The sequence below is a fragment of the Haliaeetus albicilla genome, chromosome 23, assembly GCF_947461875.1.
Source record: "Haliaeetus albicilla chromosome 23, bHalAlb1.1, whole genome shotgun sequence".
NCBI classification, from domain to species: Eukaryota; Metazoa; Chordata; class Aves; order Accipitriformes; family Accipitridae; genus Haliaeetus; species Haliaeetus albicilla.
The window spans coordinates 18,691,801-18,711,580 of record NC_091505.1 but is presented as its reverse complement, the minus strand read 5'-3'; the positions used below and the strand labels follow the sequence as shown (position 1 = coordinate 18,711,580).

Genomic DNA, 19,780 nt, shown 5'->3' with positions numbered 1-19,780 from the left:
ACACCCTATTTGTGTACCTGTATGCGCTGTGTGTCCATGTAGAGAATTGACTTTGCCTGTAGTATCAGGGCTGTCCATGTAAATAATGCGGAGGTGCTCTATGCAAAGAGGAACGAGGAGCAGGAAACCTGCGTCCACTAAATCTTAAGACTTGGGAATCTTGCCTTAAAAACAGGGTCTGGCCCTAAAGGGCTGTCTTTGTGTCCAGGAGGTGTTTGACTGGACTTGCCTTTGTGCAGCCAACACAAAAGATTCAGTCTTGATTTCTTTCCAATGATAAACCATAAGCCGTGCTGCAATAAAAAAAAAAAAAAAAAAAAGTCTTTTTTCTGATCTTTGTATAATTTTGGAATAAAGAAGCGCAAATAAGCTGAATTTGAAATACACAGGGTGTCCTATTTTTTCAGCATATGTATATGCAATCGCAGCTCTGCGGTGGTGCATCTGATCCAGAAAAACGTTGTATCCGACTGTACAGATTTTTTGTTTAACTCTTTGTGTAGGTCTCTAATTGCATGGGCAAACCAGGCTGACGCCGGTACTGCTTGCTTTGGGAAGCGAGGCCCTGCTGCCGGGGTCAAACCTCAGGTTTTGGCAGGAGCATCCTTCCTTACATACATCCCCCCCCCCAAAAAAAAAAAAAAAAAATCCTAAACGGCTTTAAAGAGATAATCACGGGGGTGGAGTGGGCTGGGGGGAGAGGAAGGGAAGGGTAAAAGCTCTAAGCAGAGATCCCAATCCTGGAAGGAAAGAGCTGGCCCCGTCTGCAGGATGATTTTGGGCATTCCACCTTAAAACCAAACCCGGCGCTGGGAAGGAGAGCGGGGCTGCCAGCCGGGAGCCGGCTCCCTGCCTGCTCCCTGCCTGCCCTCCCTCCCCTCCCGGTGCGGACCCGGGGGCGAGCTCCGGGAGCCCCGCGGTGGCCCGGCCGCGGTCGGCGGGGCGATGGCCGAGGCCAGCCCGCGGCGGGGCGGGCGGCGGGCCGGCAGGAATGCGGTAAGGCTCCGGGCCCGCCGTGCTGCAGAGCCCAAGGACGGGGGGGGACACGCACACGGGCGCACCGCGGTACCAAAAAAAAAAAAAAAAAGAGGCTTTTTTTGTGCCGGGGGTGGGAAGCTGGGGGGAACGGGAATATTGGCCGGAACGGTTTTAATGGAGCGGCGCGGGGTGTATTTTTAGGAAGACGTTCCGTGCGGGAGTAGCCGGTTTTTTGTTTTGGTTTTTTGTTTTTCTTGCGGGTGTCCTGCGGTGTGCTGCTTCCAGCGCATCCCGAAATGTCGTGGGAAAGGGTTTATTTAATGCTCGGACGGGAGGAGAAAGCCGGGAGGGGGCCCTCGGTAGGATTTGCCCTGTGACGGCATCTTCGAGGGTTAATGATGCAGCCGGCTAAAATAAAGGTAGCAGCGCCTCGGAGTTTCATTTTGGCTCTGGGGGAAGTTACAGCTCAAATTAGCAGTACCTGGCGTGGTGGTGTGTGACTTTTCCTTTAAGGGACAGCAGAAAGTCATTCGCTTCAGCACCTGGCTAAGGACCGCTAGCCTCAGTTTCCATTGCTCAGAAACAAACTTATTGGCAGATACTACTTTTTCTTCATGTTTATTGATTTCCAAGCTCATGAATGTCCCAGTGAACTGCAGGGAAGAATATTCTCTGAAAACTGAATTCCTAAAATTAGGAAAAATCACATTAAACGCGTCAGGATGAGATACTCACTAAGGAGGTAATAACGGTGATGATTTCAGCGCACGCCCTTTCTTGTGCTTTATTAGCCCAATTCGTCTTTATTGATTATATCAGGGCTCTCTACCTGGTTATAGTTGAGCATGCATTTAAACAGGTTGCTGAACCGAGGCCTTAAGGTATACACACATTTGTGTGCTCAGAAGGGGAAGAATGTTCTGAGTGTGGTCTTTGCTCAGTGAGATAGTTAATAGTAGGGAAATGTTGCCAACTGCCTGATTTAGTGGAATTGCGCTGGTAGTTTTCTGCCCTTCCTGATACGCTGCAGAGGAATAGCAGAGGGCAAAGGCTTTAGAGGGTTCTTTTAGGTGTTTTGTTACATAAACCCAAGTTTGTCAAACGCACAAGATTCTTTGCAGTGTTACGAATAGTAAGAGAAACGTAAGGCAAGATTAAGTACCCTTTTGTCTTTGATTTCTTGAATATATTGTGGGGAAGGGCTTTTTTCCAGCAGTACCTTCAGTATCATTACAGTTCAGTTTGCAGGTAACTTACCTACACTTCATCCCTTAGAAGAACTAGAATTGTAGCAGCGATTAAAAAAGATACAGTCCCTTCAGGAACGTTATCTCTGAGGAATTATTGGTCTATCTTTACCTATCTACAGATAGATATGTATATATATATTTTTAACATTTTGGCCTTTCTCTTAAGTGTGTAAGAGGGCACAAGACGTGGTTTGATAGGTGGCTGTCTTTCTGCAAGCTTACTTTTTGGCTTGTTTGTTTTTTCCATGCTTGAAATAACATTAGGTACCATTTGCAAAGCTGCATTTCTTGTTTTGTAGCTACTTGTAAGTGCTGACCTTGATCCTATAGGTATAAGATCAGATGAAAAATCCCCAAAAGCTTTCTAAACTGAATGGAAATCAAATCACCTGTCTTAGAAACCCAGCTACCTCTGAGGTGAAAGGGATACAGCTGTGTGTGTCTGGGGCATAAAGTTGTATCAAAGAAGAATTTGCCCCTGTGGCGGCTGTGGCAGAAGGATGCAAGTGCCAGGTTATGGTTTCTTCTTGTATGTTGTGTGGAATGTGTTGGCATCCTGCATTCACAAAACCAAAGGTGTCCAAAGGCACCGTCGCTCTCAGAGAGGCGTTTCGCACCTTATTGCTGTTGCAGTGTAATTTTGGCAGGCGGCTCTGCTTGCCTTCTGATCCCTGGTCCATCTTCCTGGAGCTGTGGGTTTCCTGCCCACAGGAAAAAAAAAAAGGGCTCGTAGGAGAAGACATTCAAAGTCTGCAAATTCCCATGGGGTGGTAGGGTTTGGAGACCCAGGCCCTTCCTCCGGGGAGTCTGCTCTGTGCACAAAGGGTGCATGTCAAAAAGGACTTGAAGGAGTAGGAGAGGGCAAAGCAGACTCATTTCTGCTTGAAGTGCCGAACAGGGTTAAAGGGGACAGGGGATGGAGGGGGATAATGAGATAAGACCAAGGAAGGATGCGTCTCTGGCTGGTTGTTCTCAAAGATATTCCTGATGCATTTTTCAGTAGGGGGTCAAGGTAGGATCCTAAAGTTCAGAGACCTGAACACACTGTTGTGTTTCTGAGCTGGAAACAGTGATTTTCCCCAAACTCTGTGGGACTTCACCATTGGATTCACCTACAATGGCCTCATAACCATGCAGAAGGACCTAAAATTGCATCCTCTGAGCTCCTTTAAAGCATTGTAAGACCGTTGGCCTCACAAGGCTTTGGTTCAAGTCAGTTTGAGCTATTAACGCTGGGGTGCAGGGCCTGTCTTGGAGCAGAAGCATCCTATCCTTTGAGGTTTGCAGCTCGTGGTGGCTCCTTGGTGATATCTTTGAAACCTTGTCGGGGATGCTACTGTTGTCCTGTCTGCAGAGAAATGCCCACTGGGAAATGACCAGGATGTAAAATGAAGCAAACACGGACGTAAGGGTGGGCGTGAGGGAATGACGCACGATGGACTCACAGCTTTGCAGGGATGGGCACGACGTTGCCGTGAATGCAGACTGACAGGTCTCTTCCTGGGATGTCCTAGTGCCAGAGCATGAAGAGCATCAAGGACTAGCCACATCGGCCAATAGGCCCAGAAAGAGCAATAGTGGCATTTACTGGGTCCAACGGAGAGCCAGGGTGGTGAGGTGGGAGAGGCAGCCAGCTTCTCTGGGACACGCTGGAGGATGAGTGTTGAGCTTGCCAGAGACTTTCCAGTGAAATATTAATGCTGTGAGTTTTCAGTTCATTCAAAATGTCTACAAGCCCGCGCCAGTTCTGGTGGTGCTCTCCTCGGTTAAGGTTTTCTGCATCCCAGGCAGAGATTGTTCTCAAAGTGAGGAACCGCTCCAACTCCTCGGAGATACGCAGGAGCCCGTGGATGATTTTCTTTCTAGTAATATGGGAAGCTCAAGTTAAAAATCCTGAGCTGATCAGGGTCTCCGACATGAGTTTCTCTTCAGAGCTGTGTCTAGTAGCTGGGCTGTTGGAGGGCCTGCCTGGGGTTGTCTTGCAGGAGAGCTGATCTTCCTCGTGGAGCTAATTAAACAGGCATTGAAGCAGGGAGCTGAACCTGGATCTTCTGCAGCCTCCCACCCACACGTTCTTGGGCAAGCCCTGTCTCAGAGCTGCAAAGGTCTGGTGATTCCACGGCCAAGTTTAGACCTTTGTCCCACCTGCAGGTCTGATGGGGTTGGCAGTCGGTTCCGTGGGTCTCCCGCGGCTGTGGCCATCGCTGTGTGCCTGGGGCTGGCAGCCGTTTCAGAGACGTTGTGTGCTAACCAGGTACTGTGTAACAGAGGTACAGTACCCAGGGCCTGGAGCCAGCACAAACATCTCCGTTATTTAATGGTTTGCTCTTGTTTCTAACGCCAAATCTTTGTCCCTGGCACCATTCTTGTTGACTTCCAAAGGGTACGAATTTGGCGCTTCATTCACATTGCTTTCTCTATTTTTTTTTTCTGCTCCTACTTAAAATAACGGCAGGTCAATATATTGAATTTATGTGGCTTATTTGATCCTAAAAGTCACTGTCCACTTCCGACTGGAGTTGTGGGCAATGGAAGCCGCAACCTGACCTTTCCTACACAAGAAAACATAGCAGATGAGTCACGATGCAGTTCATGGATGTCGGATCTCAACTGTAAATCATGGCTTTTTTGAACAACACTGATGCATGTTTATGGGAGCGATCTTTGTTTTGAAGGCATAGATTAAATGTGCCCTGCAGTGCAAAATACCTAAACAAGTCCATTACTCTCACCCTTGGTATAGATACTACTATCATGTTTCATGGAGGAGGATAATATAAGGAGGAATATATGGAGAAATGTAACCTGGCCTGGCAGGATCTCAGAGTAAATCATATGTCTTCATTAACTCAATTCTTTGCATCATGCACTTATCCATAATTTAATGATATGACTTCTACTTTCTTAAAAATTCTTTTTCATTCTCAAGTACGCTTTTCACAGATCTATTTAAAAACGCACCTGCCAACTATACGCTTGAAAAAAGGCTACAGGAGCATAGACAGGAAATTCCCAATTCTTACCACAAATTAAATGTTGCCTGGTAATTACCAGGGACAAGAAGAGAATGCTTGATGCAGTTATGGGATGATTAGTGAGTTTGGCAATAAATTTTGCTTCCTCAATCTGTCTGTCATTCCTCTCGATGTTCCAGCCCTCTGTTCCCTGCTAAGTCGTAATTTTACTCCCCAATTTATAATGCTGAACACAATATATAGTATTAAAGTTTTTAATAAGTGGCCCCCCAAGGTGCGTGGCTGAAGTCCTACCTGTTCCAAAGGGAAGTGGGACTGGACAATCCTGGTGCAGTTATGTCCCGTATCTCTAAACCACTTACAGTGTCTCCCTCCTGTTTTGAAAATAAGAAAAGGCTATCAGGGGCAATCAGAAAAAAAATTACTAAGATCTGAACAAGTTCCCCTCTTTTCAAGGCGTTTGAAAGCCGTTGTGGGACCTGCCATGTCCCCCGGTTGAATGGCATCTCTCTTTCCTTGCAGGCATCTTTCCCAGGGAACCTGCACTTAGTGATGGTTCTTCGTCCCACGGGGTTTTTCCAGCGCACCTTCACTGACATTGGATTTCGGTTCAGTCAGGAGGATTTTCTGCTCAAGTTACCGGTACGAGCGTGCAGAGATGTTGTGCCTGTGTGTGATCGGAGCGCTGCCCGCGCACCTCGGGTCGGCGAGTGACAGCGTCCCACTCGGCAGGCACCCATGGGAAGAGTAACTGGAGTGTCTCTGCCAGAAATGCCCTTTTTCCACCAAATCTCTCTCCACCAAATCTCTCCTGTAGCATTTTCCAGCTCCCTTGTGCACAGTTAGCTCCCCACGGAGCACGTCTGTGGTAGTGGGTGGTGGGCTTCTCAGCCTGCTCTCATCCCCCATATAGGCTGCCTGCTTCTGTGGAGGATAAAACCATGCTCAGCAATTTATTTAATGTCTGAAAAGTCAAAAGACATGTCTAGTGAAGCTTTTGCTCTGAATTCCACCTATAATCGCCATTTTCATCTCAGTGTAAACTCCATACCAACATCATGTTGGTATTTGTTTCTAAAATAGCAGCTGAAATGGTTTTATATTCTCAAGTCAAAATTTCCAAGACTTCTAAAGCCACCTTGATTATAGGACATAATGAGAATAATTAAGAGAAGAAAAGTACATTTATGGAATCTAACTAAGGCTGACGCAATTACAAACGGACAAAGCAAACCAGTGTTTTCCCTGAGGAAATAATATGATTTTCACAAACTTTGCATTTGTCACTCTTAAATGATTGTCATTTGCATAGTTGTGAAAATTCCTGGCGTATCCCAGGGCAGATCAAGACAACAAAAACTCATGAGTATATATTTACGTGAAATTGGCCAATGCTTCATAACTTATTAAAATGTATATATTTTTTTCCAGATTACCGGCCATCCCTTGCAAAATCCTGCATTACTTTTGCTGTCAGCTCTGTTCTGCAGTCAGATACTGCAGCATCTCACTGTGCTTTGCATTTAAGGAAGAAAGCACCTGGGAGATCAGGGTTGGCTTACAAAAATGGTCAAATACATAAAATAAAAGCCATGTTAAGCCATAAGCATAAGAAGAAAGCCATGCTGTAGAACAACATTTATAGGAAACCCCATTTTTAGATACATGAAAGGTTTGTAGGCTTCTTGATCTGTGTATGACTTGGGTAGAAGCGATGATCAACCAGCTAACAATGTTGCCTTGTTTGTAGGTCGTTATGCTGAGCTCGGTTAGCGACCTGCTGACATACATTGATGAACAGCAATTAACCCCGGAGTTTGGAGGCACCCTGGAGTACTGCCACAGCGAGTGGGTCATCTTCAGGACTGTACGTACCGGGGCTGAGCACTGGGCTCTTGGGTGTTTGGGATCGATTGAGGAAGGTTTTCGGTAAGGCAATGATGAGCAATGGGTAGCTGAAAGTAACCCCCGAAGCCAACTACATTTGCAAAGGAGTCAAGTGGCATTAGGCACTTGATGGGTTTATAAGGGAATTGGATGATTAACTCCCTCGGGCTCCTTTTGAAACTGCTTCCGAAAGATCTGTCTTCTTAAGTCTTTATTAAAATTCCCTTAATGGTAGATACAAAATAAGCTTTTTTTTTTTTTTTTAATAATGGTTGCTTCATGTGATTAATATCACAAATGTGTTTGGGAACCAAGGCAATGAGACTGCTTTCTGCATACTGACCAAATGCAGAGAATTCAGAAAATTTCCTTTTTTTTTTCTTTCTTTGCAAGAATTTTCCTTTAATGTTGCCAGAAATCAGGCATTTAATTCCCCGGGCTGTGCCTTGCCCTGTGTTTCTATGCTTCCTGTACACTCTTAGTTTTCACTGGGACTTTGTCTCCCAGATTAATGGCAGGTTGGATTCCCAGTTACCTTCCCAACAAATCAAAGCACTAATGAAAAATGTACCAGACATCCTAGTGCCCCTTGTTATGTCATCCACACCAGCAGATATGGAGCTCAGTATAAAGACAAAAGCACAAGACATTGTAGCTGGAATAACTTAAGCTGTTGCTTGTGCCATTAACTTTGTCCCAGTTTACACTGATGCACTGCCAAATTAATGAATTTTTTAAATTTTTGGCTCTTAGTTTTGTTCTTTTGTATGGTGTGTTAAAGCAATAACAGCATAGCTCTCACACTTGGAGACAAAAATGACAAAATGAATGACAAAAAAAGTTAATCTAAGAAAAGGATAGTTTCTAGACCATAGCTGCATATGGTAGATAAGTGTCCATATGAAAAACCTCTCTCAAAATTCCCTTGTAATGTGCTCATAAAACATTTTCTGAAATTTCCATGGAAAATATATGCTGTTGAAAGAAAATACAAATGCAATCGGTTACATTTGAGTTTATTACCCCATTCTCAGAAGCAGAGCTGGAGCTGTGAGCAGGGCCTGGAGACCCCCACTTTGCCCCATGGTGTAGGAGCCGTCTGGCATCCAGAGCTCCCACTGGTTGGCTGGGATGTTCTGGGGAGCTACCAACACCACTCATTTCCATCCCATTCTCTCCAGTTTGTCTCCAGCATGCTGTTCGGCTCCCTCCCTTGTCCTCTTGGTGAAGCTGTGGATGAGGTGGCCGTGGTGCCAGACTGCCTTGTAACCCACCATTTGGGCTTGCAAAGCTGGAAACATCCATCACCAAGAAGCCAAATACATCCTCAAAGCCCTACTGCCTGCAGGTGGTTCCCAGTGGGAGTTAACCAGAGGAGAAGAATAATAGGAGAGGAATTACAGGAATTTGCAAGATGAATCCTATAGTGGCTTCTGCTGTAGACCTCCAATATGTAAAGGGAAAAAATCTCAGAGTGCACAAGAACAGGCAGCAGAAGACAAAGCGTGCCCAATACTATCCTTATTTAAGTCCCTGTTAGGAATTCAGACGGCGCTAAAAGCCACCTGGCCATGTGTTGGTGGCCACTAGCTAATGCACCGCAGCACACATCAGCTCTGTCTGTAGTGGACATCCCACCTCAGAGCAAAGCTGTTAGGCTCCCCTGCAGATCTCAGCCTTGGCTCTTCACATACTCTTCGTGAGCTGTAGGAATACCCTGAATCCTAAGCCGATTGCAATTATCGTCTCCCACCAGGCAATAGAGAGTTTTGCACTAACCGTGAAGGAAATTGCACAGATGTTACAATCCTTTGGCACGGAGCTGGCGGAGACCGAGCTACCAGACGACATGTATTCAATCGAGCGCATCCTGGCCCTGCGCACGGAAAAGTACTACCAGCTCAAGGTATGTCTCATCAGCGACTCCTCCGCGTGTTTCCAGCCCCTGTTTTTGCAGCAAGATGGGATTTCTGGGGTTTGACTGCCTGTTTGTTTGGTGCCCACTCCTCCTTCCCTCCCATGCATGTGTATGTGTTGACAGACACACAGCATGACTATTTCTGTATGTTACCCTTACGTTTCCCATCCACTCAAGCAAATTACCCTGCCAGCATCCAGCAGACTGTCTCAGCTGCCGCCTCCTTGCTGGCTGCAGAAGTTGGTGTCGACAGCGTGCTCCTCCCGTGGGCTTTGCCCGTCTCGCTGGCAGGAGCGCGGATGGGAGGCTTCGTCACCTGCGTGTTCGTGTCCCCGGTGGGATTCCCTCCACTTCACCCTTACGGCTGGAGGAAGCTGCACGCAAACATCATCGGCAGGTTGGAGGGATGGTTCATCCCCAGGTCCCTCCGCCTGATGCAGCTTCCCTGGCGGGACTTAAGGGAACTGTGCTGGGGAGCATCCAAGGTGAAGATTTTGTGTGAGCGCATGGTACAGAGCATTCATGATGTGATCCTTGTCTTCATGTAAGGCTTCATGTTTCGTCTTAAACAACATTTGTTTCTTTAATATTTTAAGATTTTTTTTTCAACTATTTGTGATTGTGATTAATTTTATTGTAGGAGTCAGTGGAAACTTTAGTGCAGCCAGCTGCTGCTATATCAAGCTGTTGTCTTTCCTGCTTCTGCATCTTTCTGGGGACAGCACAGGCCTGTCCCCAAACCCTCGCTTCAGAATCGATTCCTGTGTTCATAGCCACGCCGCGTGGCTGAAGAATGAGCTCCTTAGCTTTGTGACAGGATTCGTTTACATAAGTCAAAGAAGTGTATCTATTTTCAATTATAATCATTTGTCATTCACATGACAGTGAGATCCCAGAAGGCTGCCTGTAAGAAATATGCAAAATGACATCCCAAGTGTGCTGTGCGTAGGCATAAATGTAGGTGCGTATGTGTAGAAAGTATCTTTATAGATACTGCCAATAGTCCTTTATTTCTTCTTTGAAAATTAAGAGAGCTGTAGTATAAAACAGCAGGTAAATATGTTGTAATATGACTTACTAACTTAAAACTTCATGCTTAGGACTATAGCCAAAGCATAGGGGGCAAATAACAGCTACACAGCATAGTCCTGTATATAAACCAGTCAGTAATACACACTTTCCTCTGTGGAGAAATAAAACACCTCATGTGTTTGCATTTGCATATAAAGCAGAGCAGCACTCAGTACAAGGCATCTGTTGCTTTTAATGTCTCATCTATTAATTTCAAATATAAAAACCACTCATTGGCTTTTGACTGAAATGAAGTCCGTTGGCTTTCTTCTTTTGTTCCTGCTAAGACCGTGAAAGATGAAAGCAGATGAGAAACTGCGCACAGATTGTGATGACAGCAAGACATGGGATCCTTGTCTCTCTCGTGACAACCCCAAGATTGGTACAGCTGATTCCTGAATTCAGCTAATGAGTCGATCAGAATAATTTATGTAGCTGTGATACTGAACGGAAGCTGGTTGCAAACACAATGAAAAAATGACAGAAATTAATTGAACGGAGTAACTAAGAAATTAACCTCTTTGATATACTGAATGGGAAAAAATCAAGTTAACACCTGTTTGACAGTCGGGCTACTTTGTCATACGTATAATGAAAGGCTTTGACTCAAAAGGGGAATGCAGGGCTCTGGAGAGTGAGATGTAAGAGGATGAAATAACAGCCACCTGCGATTCAAAGCATGCTGCATAATTCCTCTTCCCTTTTGAGTCTCCTGGATGTGGTAGTATCAAAAGGAGATGGGGTTTTTGCCTTGTGGCCATCTTCCATGGTGCAAACTGGCAGTGGACGCTTTGTGTGTGGGAGAGGAGAAGCTCCTGCAGCCTTGTCCTTCTGCTCCTGGGCTGCCACCCTGAAGATGCTATTATGTTTAGGTTGCTGTGAGCTATCTGGGGCAGGCAGATATTTAAGCAAGTCTGTGCTTTCTGAATCTTCTCCCTAAAGCGGTTTTGCCGTTGTTTCTCTTGCAATAGAAATCCGACCATCTCCTAGGATGGGCTCTGACTCCTCCAGGAGCTGGCTCTCTAATGGAGCCATGCACAGGTTTCTCCCTCAGGGCTTCTTCCAGCTTGGTTCATCAGCCACATCTGTTTTCTCCTTCCTTCTCACCTCTGTGTTTGGTCTCTTTTTTTCTGAAAATAATTGGCTAAATGCACCTGTTTGCTTTGGTGCTGAGCCCAACAGCACAGCACAAAGCACCTCAGCTGCTGCTAATGAACACACCAAGGGTTTACATTTTCCCTAAATGGAGGCTATATTGCAAGTGCTGACTTACCTCTATACGTAGAGGTTCTAGTAAGTGTTGCCACACGGTCTCAGTCCCAGCTTTGTCCTGCTATGGGATGCTCTTCCTACAACCTCCTGTGATGACCTTGATGGAGCAGCACAGCCTCCAAGCGGCAGAAATACTTGTTCGAATACAGGAACTTGTAGATAGATATCTAATACAAACCTGCTTGCTCACCAAGAGAGACCTGTGGTAGTGCAGTCCTCCTGCCTCTGGAATCATTTTGTGGCCTGATGTTTTCATGCATACCAGTTTCCACCCAGCCTGGTGACTGGTCCATGGTTCAGTCTCCTCCAGCTCCAGGGGCTAACCCCACGTTAAGGGGGTTAAAACATCAGCTGGGAGCCCTTTTTGATCTGATGGATACTGATACTTCATTTCATACAGGGAAACTAAGGCAGGAGAAACACGAAATGACTTAGCCCTACCTCACAAAAAGTAGCCTGAATCAGAAATGTTTTGCATTATACAGGAAGATATTACAGCAGTCACAAAAGAGGGAAACTTGCTTCTGAGCAGTTTTGAAGAGCCTGTCTCTGGGGAGTGCAGTCAGGACCAACACCGCGAGAGGCCTGGGGACTGGGAGACTGTGAATCGGTGAGTGCACCATGTTCCTAATTTGCCTGATTTTTGAGTGGAAACACTCAAGTTATTTAAGCGTAGATGCATTGTTTAGGTCACCTAACAAACAGGTAAAGACAAAGACACCGGAGTTTTGCTCCAGACCCATCAAATTGCTGGGTGACTTCTGTCAAACGACTTTGACCTGCTCTTTATTTTTTTTCCCTCACTGATACAATGAGGCTGTGCAGCAGATGCAGGGTTCTCCCATGCCAGGCTCCCAGGTATTATTCAGATAAATGGAGATAGCAACAACTGCTTCACACAGGTGCTGTCATCTGCAGTGGTGATTTCATGAAAATTCTCTCTGAGATCTTCACAGATCATATATACATGTCTGTTGACTTCTCCTGAGAGCTTGGGTCCGGAAGACCTGAATAGGTGATCTCTAGGGCTTGTCCATCTCTGCTTGTCCTCTGTTTGCAAATTGTTCCAATCCTGTCCTCCTTCTGTGCTCAAGGTTACTTGGTCAGCTGCATGAGATGGAGACTGCTTTTGATGGCTTCTGGGAAAAACATCAGTTAAAAATGGAGCAATATTTACAACTGTGGAAGTTTGAGCAAAGTTTTCAAGAGGTATGATCAGATGCACTTCTGTTGGCAGAAGGAAGAGTTGGAGACAAAAAGGAGGGGAGAGAAGTTTTTATGCTTTTTATTTTGAGAGTGTTTCATTTATGCTGCTGTTTCTTGACTCTGGCAGGGCTAGCTAGCTTGGGGAGACCACTGTGCTTCCTCATTCAGAGCTAATTTAGGTATCACTGCCCTGCAGTCGCATAGATTTTGCTGATAGAAGCATCTCTGAATTTAGAAATTAGTTCTTGGACACTAGTTTTATTATTGAATTTACCAGTCTTAGCTAAAGTGTGATTAATTTTGGTCTAAGAATGATTTTCTGCCTGTGCTTTGTATCCTTTTGCAGCAGTCTTCTTCTTTGTGTCTAGGTCAAGAATGCCATTGAATTTTTAATGAGTCAGCAAGCAGAGCTCCCCGACACTGGCGACAGTGTCCCCCAAGTAAAACAGAGGCTCAAGGACTTGGGTCATTTCGATGGTATGGCTCAGGTGAGATAATGACAGAGGCACTAATGAAACACAAGAGACACATTCTGTATTTGTGGTAGGGGGGTGTTTTCTGAAATTACCTGGTTCTGGTGTAATGAGTTGGTAAGTGGCTGCACAAAAGGATTGATTTCATGTCTTTGCTCTGCACAGCAACACTGTGATCACTCTGAAAGCCAGGAACAGGGTATTTAATTATCATAGTTAAAATAAATTGCTGAGCAACCATGAAAATCCAGAACAGATAAATGTCTGAACATAGGGGAGGCGTGGGAGTTAATGAGCTGGAAGAAGAATTATTTATATGTTAAGTAAGTAAGTGCTTTAGCGGTGCTAATAGGCAGAGACTTGTTACCAGGCACATGGAGAGGCAAAAAACTTGCTATCTTGACGTGTCTGTGATTTGAACGTGACATATGGGTGAAGACTAAGAGAGGTAGGGGAAAGAAGAGTGAAGAGAGATGATTCACGGGAGCCCAGCTGAGGATGTGACTTCTGTAAAGGGATGTGCTTGGCAAGCGGGCCAGGGTCAGTGGAGAAGTCCTGACGGATCTCGACACAACCCCCAGAGGCTTCTTTGAAAATAAGAGTCCTAGGGGAAAGGTCTAAGGCTTTTTGGCCATTTGGAAGAAATATTCGTGGAGAGAGGGAGGAGGAACAAAAGGCCAGGCAGACAGGGTGCAACAGGGAAGCAGTCCCAGCAGAAAGCCAGTCCTGGAGAAGACGTAACCATTACACTGACCAAGATGTGCAGACAAGATAGCATGTTCTTTGCATCAAGCTTTGCTGCAAAGGGCCTGGTTTGTTTTCACTTAACTGCTCAAATTCCCTTTCATGCTTATAAGCATAGTGTGCCTAAACGGGACATCAGCTGCATTTTTTTTTTAGAGTGCCGTTCCTGGAGACGGCAGCAATATGTTGCCAGCAGCCGTTCACAGCATTGCTAGTTTGGTGAAATACTGTTTTCTTCTTCATCCTCTTTTTGGATAGCAAAAGTTTTTTTTCTCAGATGATGGGTGCCATTTTATCCTGCTTAAGCCACCCATTCTGGCTACTCCTAATGGCAGTCATCTCCCTGTGTACCTGAAATCTGGTAAGATGAGAAAGTGCGTGTTGTTATATGTAGATATTTTGGCCTTATTTCAGTAAGCGTGCAATCCATTCTTTTTCTTTTACTGAAGGATCTGATAGGGAAGGCTCAGGTGGTGATACTACACGGACACCAGCTAGCAGCAAATCATCACTACGCACTCAACTTAATCTGCCAGCAATGCAATGAGCTGCGGCACCATTCTGATGTCTTGTCTGATGAGATCAAAAGGAAGCAGATGCGACTGCAGAAGACCTTGGATCTTCATACCCGCCTTCAGCAGGTAGAGTTCAGAGACACAGTGCCTTGAGAAGTAGATAGTTAGCTTCTCCATGGGGTTAGCCTCTCCACTTCTTAGCTGGAAGCATCTCAAATTTGCAGCTTTGCTTCAGCGGTATGTGGAAGGAAAGTGTTCCCCAGAGGCTGGAGGAATGCTTCACCCCTTACTTAGCTGGTTAGGTTAGCAAACAGATATCTGCTGGTGCTCTGAACAGTCAGCAGAAAGAAGTGGGCATCTCCAGGGGGCAATTCAGAACACCGAAGTTCAGCCGCTGCTGTTGCTTATGCTTTCATGCTGCATTCATGTATTAACTGACTTTTGAGGTTTTCATACCCAGTGCAATAGAGGCAAAGCATTCAGATAAACTCCAGCCCTTTTTTGTTAGCAATTTATTAAGAATGAACATATCTGACTGTAAAATGAGGTGACAGATTGGTAGATAGGCGCAGCTGCTGTGTGCTAGCATGGAAGTGGAGTCCTGTGGCTCCAACGCTCTTTGATATCTTAATCAGCATCAAAAATTCATTTAGGGAAATTCACGCTAATTAGGCCAGAAGGCATGCGCCTGTAATATGCTTGAGACCATTAAGAGAAGCAGCAAAGTTTGACCCTGTCCCATTTCACTGTTTCGGGGGATCAGGGAACTTGTTTTTTTTCTCTGTGTGCTCCACTTCAATATTGCATTCATCCATGGGGACGGACCATTCCTCGGCAGCCTCTCAGCTGCAGGGCAGGGTCTTCTCCTGGGCTCCTTGCAGTCCTGGTTGGTGCTAGTGGTCTAGCCCATGGGTTCTGCTGGAGCACACCGTGGTCCTGCTCTCCACAGCCTGCCCTCCCGCTCCCGGCACTGGAAGTCCTCTGTCGTTCTTGGCTGCAGCATCTTCTCACGCCTGTGCACGCCACAGCGTGTGAGTGCCGGCTGAACACCAGCCTGGCCTTCACCTGTTACCTGTGCATGTTAAATGTCGAACTTGAAACTGCAAATTAAAGTCCTTATTTTGTTTAAAAACATGAATTCAATTACTTGGATCATTCCTCGCAGTTCAGGTCTGCACTGAGCCAGGCCTTTATTTCAAGAAACCCACCCGTCTCATTGTAAACTCTGTAGTGCCCCCTTCAGCTTTCCGAGTTGGATAAATAAAGATCTGCTTATCATTTGGTTGAACTATGCACTAAATAGTACTTCTGTGTCAGTTATACCACTGGTTTTATCCAAGTGCAAGTAGGAGCACAACTTGGCTGGGTCTGTTGAGGACTGCAGTCACCCTCCAGAAAAAATGTGACCTTTCTACTTTCTAATCAAAATGCAATAGCTGCTGAGGTCTTTAGGAATACTGATTAGCTCCATGTTGAAAATACAGACCCGGTAAACAATATTCCTCATGGGAACCTTGATGTACAGGGGTGCCGCTGACGGTCTCGCTCCCTGTGTTTGCCCCGTGCTGTCACCAGGCTCTGCAGTGCTGCGACGAAGGTGCCTACCTGCTCGCCAACCAGCAGATGGATAAGTGCCAGTCTAAAGAAGGCGCTCAGAAAGCTCTCCAGGACATAGAACGATTTCTTGAAAGCTCTTCAGCCTACTTAAACTACGATCCCCAAGCCCTACACTACGATTTTGAGTCAGTCTTAACATCTGAATTGAAGGTAGGCAACCCCTCCAATTCCTTGTTACACAAGTAAAAAGCAAGATCGAACTGTGTTGCAGTGTTGTCAGCTTTATAGTCCTCTGTTTTGGCTCAAAGTGCAAAATAATGGTAGTTATTTGATCATGGGAGTCTTTTTCACTCTCTACAGTGCCAGATACAGTCAGTGCAGGTCAAGCTCGAAAACGTTCGAAGCATGTTTGAGAATCGGCAGTCTTGCTTCAAGAAGCTGTTGGATAAACACGTGCGGCCTGTCCAATTAGTAGCCCCTCGGCCAGAAAATCCACCGAGATCAAAATCACCATTATTCTCTCCTAAACATGGTAAAATATTTTAAGTTTATGATATTTTCAGATGATAATTTTGCTTTGAGGCAGGAAGAGTAAGGCTAAAGATGGTTTTGAGAAACCAGCTAAAACTTGCTGGCTGATACAGAGTTGTTGTATAATGCTAAATGTATATGAGATGATTTATGATCTTTCCAATTTTTGTGTCTCGCTTCCCATACCTGTGTGAAGAATGGGACTGGTTGCTTGGTATTTATTTTCACTTCCTACTCAGTGAAAAAAGAGAGCCCTAAACAGCGCATACTTCCAGTTCTGTTTTACGAGCATCCTGCTGGGCTGAAAACTGGTGAATTAGTACGACAGGGAAAAAGGGCAAGGTTTATAAATTTATTAGCATACCTATTCTCTGTGGCTGTCTTGAGCTGGAACTGACATAAAGTTAAAGTGATGTTTGCAAAAGAGATTGGAGAAATGAGGACCTCAAATCTCATGTACAGAAATGAGCTGGATGCTTAATTCCCTTTGATTCCTTGAGGAGGTCTTCCCTAAATCCCAACTGTGGAATAATTAATGCCCATAAAGGTACAAATTCTGGTTGAACTGAGGTCGCTGAATGTTCTGCACTGCTTTTGGTAATGGGATGTGGCACAGTGTTAGCTTTAAATGATAACATTAAAACTTTCATCCTTGGCAACCGTGTATGTATCAGAATTAAAAAGTATTGCAAAGTAACGTCCATGTATTTTAAACTAGGGACATGCTGTTATGGGGTTATATTAAATTCAGTGATCTGACTGCATAAAGCAATTAAACATTTGTGTTTTAACACAAATTTTTTATCATAAACTAATGAATATTTGTTACGGTGAATTGTAGCAGGTGTCGTACAAACAGTAAAAGGGGCTCCAGTTCAGGGAGTGACTAATGTAAATAGCCAGGCTAGCGGAGGGATGGGAATGAAGCTAGATGCAATGAGGGGAGTTAAGCTACTCAAGATGCAGGTCAGTGCAGCAAATAAATCCCAGATTTCCTCTTCCCAGGCTGATGCCACCTTCACTAGACCACACTGCCCTCTGAACCCCTTTCCTCAATCAGGGAAACAGCTCCGAGTCTTTAAACTGGAGTATTGCCCATTTTACTTAATGGAACTTTTCCAGCTTTCTAGAAACAGGGGAGTGTTAAGGAGGAATTATTGACTTAAAGAGTGAGGGTAAATGGGTGGCCACCTCCATGGGATGTTGTGAGACCGTCATCAATGGGCTGGACTCGTTTCACGCCTTCACGGGATGCACGTTTTCCTAGCAAAAGCACTCAGTCGCCTGCAAAGCACAGGTATCCTCCATTAATCCTCGTCCTGAAAGAGATGATCAAGTGTGTTGAAACGAGCACAGCCAGCAGGCGGGGAAAGACAAAAGGCTCCTCTTTGGATAGATCATGCCAAGAGAGCTTTTTAATAAGGCCTCTGTTTGATACAAAACATCAAAATGCTGCAGGCCTGCTGGCGTGATGTGCGGTGTCAAAGACGCATGCTGGGCTCTGCCGGGAGTGCTTTGAGATGGATGGGTTTTATGGCGTGGATTGAAACCAAACCACCTCTGAGCACATTACTTTTGTCCTCTTTTTCTTTCTTTCTTTTGTTTTTCACCCTCTTCTTTTTCTGTCTGAGGACAGACGCTTCCCCTTTCATCTTTGTCCTGGATTTGAAGCCCATCTGATAACTGTGGTTCTAATTTTGAAACCGCTTTTGAGGGGAAAAAAGAGTAAACCTCTCCTGTCCTGACTCATAAAGCATAGTGAGAGGTGCAGAAGCGGTACGGCAGGCTGCGGCGGAGCCCGAGTGCTGGAGTAAATTCACTTTTGGAACAGAACACGGAGCTGCAGCTGGTGACCATCTCCCTGTCCGTGTCCCCTTCCTCCCAGGAGGACCACTGGCGAGTCCTCGCTTCTTTTGGGTCTTCCCATCCGCGACGCCTCCGTCCGTGCCACGCACGCCTCTGATCTGCTCTCCGGCGTCCGGATCTCTCTCCTTCCTCATTTGACGTGTTTACACGAGAGGTCTAAGGCCTCGTTGGTGTGATAATACGTAATCGGGTTATCTTACAGCAGCCCCATCTGAAGACGGGGCGCCTGCTCTCCACGTGGGCTTGCATTCCTCTGCGTCCGTTTTTCTCCCTACATCTGCTTCACAAAAGGTGGCTCTTTGGTGTCAGCACTGTTCAAACCTTCGACCTAGACACAGCTGCTGTTGCATTCATACGTGCTGTGATACCTTTTTTCACCCTAATGGAAAGATAGTTCATTAGTCCAGTTAATTTTTTTTTTTTTTTTTTTTTTTTTACTTTGCTAGCCTCTTTTTTCTGTTTGTAAATAAGGTAAATATTGCACAACAGAATGTATTTAGTTCTGGTCCATCTCAGAAGTTGGTGCAGCCACTGGGGCTGCAGCCTGGCATGTGGAGCTGTCACCGAGGCTGGAGCCAGCACGATGCTGGAGAAACTCATTATTGCCATTCATTTTGGGGGAAAAGACCCTTTTGATGAAGAATTGCCATATTGACTATTCAGGAGTAAGAAGTATTTGAAAGATGCCATCTAACTCACTGGGGAGATTGATGTTTTATTTGTAAGCTTCCAATTTACCTCTGTAACCTGAAGTATTACAACTTGTAATTATTTACTGACGATACCAAGAAATGCTGCCAAAGTGGAGAAACAGTTTACACCAGCTGAGCATCTTGCCCTACATTCATAAGAGGACTTTAAAACAGTATCCCAGTTGGTGATGTTCCTTTTGGTAGTTTATTTGATTTTATTGTTTTCTATCATTTGCACAGGCTTCACAGACTTTGTTAGGTTTTGATTAAAGCATTCACTTAATGGACATTTTTTTTTTTTTCTGATTACTTTTAACTTTACGGCCTTTATGACCATCGATGTGACTTGTGCTATTTGGTATTAGTATTGTTGTTTGAGATAGATAGCCTTTATTTTGTCACTTTGCTTGTAGTATTAGCTAACTAATTATTCATTCTCAAAATGTATCCCATTTTTCTTTGTGACGTACTAGTTTCTGCCTGAACCATCTCCTTCACTATAGATGTACATTACGTAATTATGTTCATTTCTACCCAAGGTGTGGATTTTAATTCCAGTTTGAAATTTTCATTTGATCTCTCTCTCCCTGGGAAGAAAACATCAAGAAAAACTCCAAGTTCTCGCAAGGTAAAAATTATTCATGAAATCTGAATGAGTTTTATACACTGAAAACCTGAAACTCTTCTAAAAATTGATTGTACTTAGACTTTGGATTTGAAGATGCTCTTTTTTTTTTTTTTTTTTTTAAATAAACCAAAAAACAGCCTTTCGTATCTTTATGGTTTAGTTGGCTTAGTCCAGCACCTGAGATCTATCTTGGATTGTTTTTCCAAGTCACAGATAC

The 19,780-nt window shown here is 44.9% G+C and overlaps 1 protein-coding gene across 3 annotated transcripts in view; it reads left to right on the top strand.

Annotated features, from left to right (window-relative positions):
* The window catches only part of MCF2 (MCF.2 cell line derived transforming sequence), a 60,606-nt gene that overhangs the window by 20,458 nt on the left and 20,368 nt on the right, over positions 1–19,780 (top strand). For 2 of the 3 annotated variants that reach the window (XM_069811475.1, XM_069811474.1), the window contains exons 5-14: positions 5,726–5,845; positions 6,954–7,070; positions 8,847–8,996; positions 11,837–11,961; positions 12,446–12,560; positions 12,926–13,045; positions 14,224–14,415; positions 15,865–16,056; positions 16,207–16,378; positions 19,475–19,563. In XM_069811475.1, coding sequence (XP_069667576.1) covers positions 5,726–5,845; positions 6,954–7,070; positions 8,847–8,996; positions 11,837–11,961; positions 12,446–12,560; positions 12,926–13,045; positions 14,224–14,415; positions 15,865–16,056; positions 16,207–16,378; positions 19,475–19,563 — 1,392 coding nt within the window. Of the gene's footprint in view, positions 1–715; positions 997–5,725; positions 5,846–6,953; positions 7,071–8,846; positions 8,997–11,836; positions 11,962–12,445; positions 12,561–12,925; positions 13,046–14,223; positions 14,416–15,864; positions 16,057–16,206; positions 16,379–19,474; positions 19,564–19,780 lie in introns of those variants that run through there. The other variant, XM_069811477.1, reaches the window with a different exon arrangement.